We start from the raw sequence: 6000 nt of genomic DNA, 5'->3' as shown, positions 1-6000 counted from the left end.
CAATGGCGTGATCTCGGCTCACCGCAACCTCCGCCTCCTGGGTTCAGGCAATTCTCCTGCCTCAGCCTCCTGAGTAGCTGGGATTACAGGCACGCACCACCATGTCCAGCTAATTTTTTGTATTTTTAGTAGAGACGGGGTTTCCCCATGTTGACCAGGATGGTCTCGATTTCTTGACCTCGTGATCCACCCGCCTCGGCCTCCCACAGTGCTGGGATTACAGGCTTGAGCCACTGCGCCCAGCCAAGTCCATATTAATATGGTTTTCAAAATTAATTTTGTGGGACCAAGTCCAAATATTCCATATTGATATTTATAATTGGAGAAACTAATAAATAAATGTGAGAGAACTGTAAGTTCACCTTTATAGTGACTGCTCATTAATAATGTATCTCCCCAGAAGAAACTTTATTATTTTTTTAAAAAGGTAATTTTACAGTGGATAAATCTGAAAGACATCATCTTGGCCAAATGACAAAGTAGAGATCACCAATGAAGGGCCAAACCAACATCATTTGGCCCCTGTTATGTTACAATAAGTAGGAAACCTTATCACTTTGGTGGTATTCCCACCAACAATATATAATCTGCACTTGATCTTAGCCAAAAGGCCCAGAAGCGATAACTATACATGATCTAAACCTAAACATGAAATATATCAGAAAAATCCCAATGAATGTCTTTCTCCCAAATCACTTGCCTATACTCTTAAAAAATACCATGTACATAAAAGACAAAGGCTGTGAAATCCTTCCAGATTAAAGATAGAATACGTGATGACTAAACACAATGCATATAATTAGGCTTTAAACTGAGGGCAGGGTGAAGGGTGGGGGAGATAGAGGATAGTTGTGAGGACTTCAAATGAATGGAACCACACATTAGATAATATGATGTTATGGAATATGTTATCTAGCACTATCTAATTATAACACTATAAGCACAATTAGTTTTAACAGACATCTAATATTTAATAAATATCATTTAATATAATGTCTAATATTATGTAGCATGTTACGTGAAACCCTATAACATGCCCTTTCTAAACACCTCTTAGCAAGTCACTCCATGATCACCATGGAATGTGGGTTTCCCTGCTGCAGAAATCTACAATCAATTGTCTCTGGTTACAGGTATGTTCCTGGTAGTATTTGGCTGATGGTCACCAGCAAACAGGAAACAGGAAAAGCAAACAGGAAAAATGTAAACAATTGCAAATCTGGGTAAAGAGTATATGGGAATTTCTTATGCTATTTTTGCAACTTTCCTATAGCTTTGAAATGATATAAAAATGAAAAGTTTTAAGCTACCAGGAAATAGTCATAAGGATAACAATGGGAATAAGTGAGCACGACATAATATGGCAGTTTGCTAGTTTATTCTGTATTAGCAGTATTTAAAAATTTCCATAAAGAAATATGAGAAAACACATTAAGATATTATAACAATTTTTAAATGTTTCTAAATAAATATACAAATAGACACAAAGAAAGACTAAAAAAGGATGATTAGAAAGACTAAGAAGATATGGGGGAGGCCGGGAGCGGTGGCTCACGCCTGTAATCCCAGCACTTTGGGAGGCTGAGGCAGATGGATCACCTGAGGCCAGGAGTTTGAGAACAGCCTGACCAATATGGTGAAACCCCGTCTCTACTAAAAATACAAAAATTAGCTGGGCGTGGTGGGAGCTGCCTGTAGTCCCAGCTACTTGGGAGGATGAGACAGGAGAATTGCTTGGACCTGGGAGGCAGAGGTTGCAGTGAGCTGGGATCCTGCCACCTCACTCCAGCCTGGGCGACAGAGCAAGACTCAAAAAAAAAAAAAAAAAAAAAAGAAATGGGGGATAACTGGAAGTTCTATCACGTCTGTCAGACAGCTACTACCTTTACATGTTGAATTAAAACATTTTTTTCTCCTATTTATCTAATTTCAAATTGTTTCGCAATGATATGGTTCCACAACAATACAAAATCCTTATAAAAAGTGAAACAAAATGTTGACAAATTTTTAAAAGATTCCTACAGAGGTCCAAGTCCATGAGCCTTTCTCTCAAGGTCTTTTCAATCAAGACCTAACTTGCTTTCCCCACCTGATTCCAGCTAGTTGCTCTGCCGAAATGAAAATGTATCCAAGGAATGATGAATTCAGGCTCTGATCCTGACTCCAACTCCAGCTCCACCTCTTACTTCAGTAACTATGCACCTGGTATCTCACTACCATATTTAAAATGGAAAGAGCAATACCTTTCCACAGAGCCACGCTGTGGCCTGGCTTAAAGGTATTCATTTCCATAAAGCCCTTAGAATGAAGTTACCAATTAAAGCTTAATTATTATCAATTCCCATGCCCAAGGACACATCCTATACACTCTTGGTTGAAGTGAACATCTCTGTAAAAGAAAAAACCCGGCCTGGAGCAGTGGCTCACGCCTGTAATTCCGGCACTTTGGGAGGCCGAGGTGGGCAGATCACTTGAGACCACCGGTTCAAGACCAGCCTGGTCAACATAGTAAAACCTGGTCTCTACTAAAAATACAAAAATCAGCCGGACACGGCGGCACATACCTGTATCCCAGCTACTCGGGAAGCTAAGGCAGGAGAACCGCTTGAACCCAGGAGGCCGAGGTTGCAGTGAGCCGAGACCGCTCCACTGCTGCACTCCAGCCTGGACACAGAGCCAAACTCGTTCTCAAATAATAATAATAATAATAACGGACTAACAAAGTAAATAACACTTTTTAAAAAGCAAAAAAAGTCAAGGACCACTCGCGTAGAACTTTGCCCCAGTAGCCAAGCCCCTCCCTGCAGCTCTTTTGGAAAGGTCAGGCTGGGGAAGGAGAAAGCCGGGAAACACCCTGGCTGAGTCGCCGTTCGGGTTAAAAGTTAAATGCTTCCCTCCCTTCGTGAAGGCTGGAGGCAACCCTCGCCTTCCTAAAAAGAGGTCAGAGGCATCCAGGATCATCCAGCGTCCTGCCGGGATGCGAGAGAAGGGCCGGGGCAGCTGGAGCTCTGACCCCACCCGGGGACCTGACCACTTCGCGGGAAATTAACAAGAGCTCAAGTGACAGGGGCTGTTAAGGCTTTGTTTTATACCACAACTTTCAACTCCTAAAACAAGTCTATCAGGATGGTCCTAAAATCCTAATTTTAAAAACGGCAATGAGATTAACACCCCACGTTATATTGCGAGAAAGAGGTCGCACACGTAGGGTGGAGGGAGGCTGAATGAGCGAGTTCAAAGACCTGGAAAACCCTCAACACAGGCACACAAGACCAGACAGGGTTTTCCCCCCGCCCACCGTCCCCCGTCCCCCGTCCGCCGAAGACTCCTCCTGTGGACGCGAGTACAGCCCGCAACGCCAGAGGGCTCCGCCGACGGCAACAAACCCTCCTTCCCACCCTCGCATTTCCAAACCTCAGGTCTTCGCCAGGGCTTCTTACCCTCTTAATTGACCGCCAGGTCGTTAGGGGCCCCTAACAACCGGTTCACTTTCGCAAAGACCGTCAAGGCACAGAGTTGGCTCAAACCACCTTGGTAAGCAAAGTAGCAACGTCCTGCTCGGAGACCGGAAGTGTCTGCATGCCACAGAGCGTCTGGACTACACTTCCCAGAATCCTCCGAATCCGCCTGCCTGAGCCAAAGTTCCCACGACTCCACAGAGCAAATGGACTCCACTTCCCAGAATTCACAGGTCCCCCTGCCTGAGCCAAAATTCGAAGGCCTCCCAACGTACTCGCGGAAACGCCTGCGGGAGCCAAATTTCCTGCGCATCCAAGCGGCAACTAAACTTCCACAGGCGTTTCTTTCAGATTCAGCCTTGGTAGCACCATGGGTCCAGAAATTTATTCATTTCTTCAAGATTTTCTAGTTTATGTGCAGAGAGGTGTTTATAGTATTCTCTGATGGTCGCTTGCATATCTGAGGGGTCAGTGGTGACATACCCCTTATCATTTGATTGTGTTGGATTCTTCTCTCTTTTCTACTTTATTAGTCTAGCTAGCAGTCTTACTAATTTTTTCCCCCAAAAAACCAGCTCCTGGATTTGTTAATTTTTTGAAAGATTTTTTTGTGTTTCTATCTCCCTCAGTTCTGTTCTGATCTTATTTCCTGTATTCTCCTAGCTTTGGGGTTTGCTTTTTGTTCTTATTTTAGTTGTGATATTAGATTGTTAACTTGAGATATTTCCAGCTTTTTGATGTAGGCATTTAGTACTATAAATTTCCATCTTACGCTTCTTTAACTGCATCCCAGAGATTCTGGTACGTTGTGTCTTTAGTCTCATTAGTTTTAAATAATTTGATTTCTTTCTTAATTTCATTATTTACCCAGAAGTCATTCAGAAGCATGTTATTCAATTTCCACATAGTTGTGTGGTCTTATGTTAATTTCATTTTTAATTTTTTGGGTGAATTTCTTTTTTTAAAAGTTATTGTTCTATTTTATTAATCTCTTGCTATGCTTAATTTATACATTACACTTTATCATCAGTATGTATATATAGAAAAAAAACGGTGTATAAAGGTTTGGTACTATCTGAGGTTTTAGGAGTCCACTTGGGGCCTTGGGATGCATCCCCTGAAGATAAGGAGGAACTACTGTATGCAAAATCGAAAGCTATGCAACAATTAGAAACATTGAGAGAGCAAATCTGAGTATAAGTGAAGACATTCCTCTGAATTCCTAGGTTTCATCAAGCATCAAAAACAACCAATCTTTTAGTCCTTTTCTTGTACATTATTCTGAATCCACATTCTCTGCAATTGATTGGATCCCTAGATTTTATTTCATTTTCTGTGTGACATTCTCCACAGATGTATATCATTGGTTGCTGCTTTGGAGGTTGAACGTCCTTCTGAGTGTCCATTGTTAGCCTGCAACACGGGAAAAGTTCTCACTCTGTGTTTCCAAATACCTGGGTGAATTTCTTAATCTCAAGTTCAATTTGATTGTGCTATTGTCTGAGAGACTGTTATGATTTCAGTTCTTCTGCATTTGCTGAGGAGTGTGTTACTTCCAATTATGTGATTCATTTTTAAGTGCTGTGCAGCGATGAGAAAAATGTATATTCTGTTATTTTGGGGTGGAGAGTTCCGCAGATATCTATCAGGTCTGCTTGATCCAGAGCTGAGTTAAGGTCCCCAATATCTTTGTTAATTTTGTCTCAATGATCTAATATGGTCAGTGGAGTGTTTAAGTCTCCCATTATTACTGTGTGGGGCTTTAAGTCTCTTTGTAGGTCTCTAAGAACTTGCTTTTTGGATCCGGGTCCTCTGGTATTGGGTGCTTATATATTTAGAATAGTTAGCTCTTCTTGTTGCATTGATTCTTTTACCATTATGTAATGCCCTTCTTTGTCTTTTTTGATCTTTGTTGGTTTAAAGTCTGTTTTGTCAGAGACTAGGATTGTAACTCCTGCTTTTTTCTGATTTGTTTTCTTAGTAAATTTTCCTTCATCCCTTTGAGCCTATGTGTGTCTTTGCATGTGTGATGGGTCCCTTGAAGACAGTGTATTGATGGGTCTTGGCTCTTTATCTGGCTTGCACTTCTGTGTCTTCTAATTGGGGCATTTAGCCCATTTACATTTGATATTAGTATTGTTTATGTGTGAATTTGATCCTGTCATCATGATGCAGACTTGCATATTTTGCAGACTTGTTTATGCAGCTGCTTTATAGTGTCACTGGTCTATGTGCTTCAGTGTGTTTTGTAGTGGCTGGTAATGGTTTTTCCTTTCCATATTTAGTGCTTACTTCAGTAACTCTTGCAAGGCAGGCCTGGTGGTGATGAATTCTCTCAGCATTTGTTTGTCTGAAAAGGATCCTATTTCTTTGCATATAAAGCTTAGTTTGGCCAGATACTAAGTTCTGGTTAAGAAATTCTTTTCATCAAGAATGCTGAATATTTACCCCAAATAACTTGTGGCTTGTAGGATTTCCACTGAGAGGTCTGCTGTTAGTCTGATGGGCTTCCCTTTGTAGGTGACCTGATGTTTCTTTCTCT

At 41.4% G+C, this 6000-nt stretch overlaps 1 protein-coding gene across 1 annotated transcript in view; it reads right to left on the bottom strand.

Annotated features, from left to right (window-relative positions):
- The window catches only part of LOC108285302 (DNA-directed RNA polymerases I, II, and III subunit RPABC4-like), a 5862-nt gene extending 850 nt beyond the window's left edge, over nucleotides 1–5012 (bottom strand). Inside the window, exon 1 of the mRNA XM_017502397.2 lies at nucleotides 3415–5012. Within this exon, the coding sequence (XP_017357886.2) occupies nucleotides 4691–4864 (174 nt within the window). The 5' untranslated portion in view covers nucleotides 4865–5012 and the 3' untranslated portion in view covers nucleotides 3415–4690. The remainder of the gene's footprint in view (nucleotides 1–3414) is intronic.
- Nucleotides 5013–6000: the final 988 nt, after the last annotated feature.

This window comes from Cebus imitator, unplaced genomic scaffold, assembly GCF_001604975.1.
Source record: "Cebus imitator isolate Cc_AM_T3 unplaced genomic scaffold, Cebus_imitator-1.0 Scaffold296, whole genome shotgun sequence".
Lineage (NCBI taxonomy): Eukaryota > Metazoa > Chordata > Mammalia > Primates > Cebidae > Cebus > Cebus imitator.
This window is presented reverse-complemented; position numbering and strand designations above follow the sequence as displayed.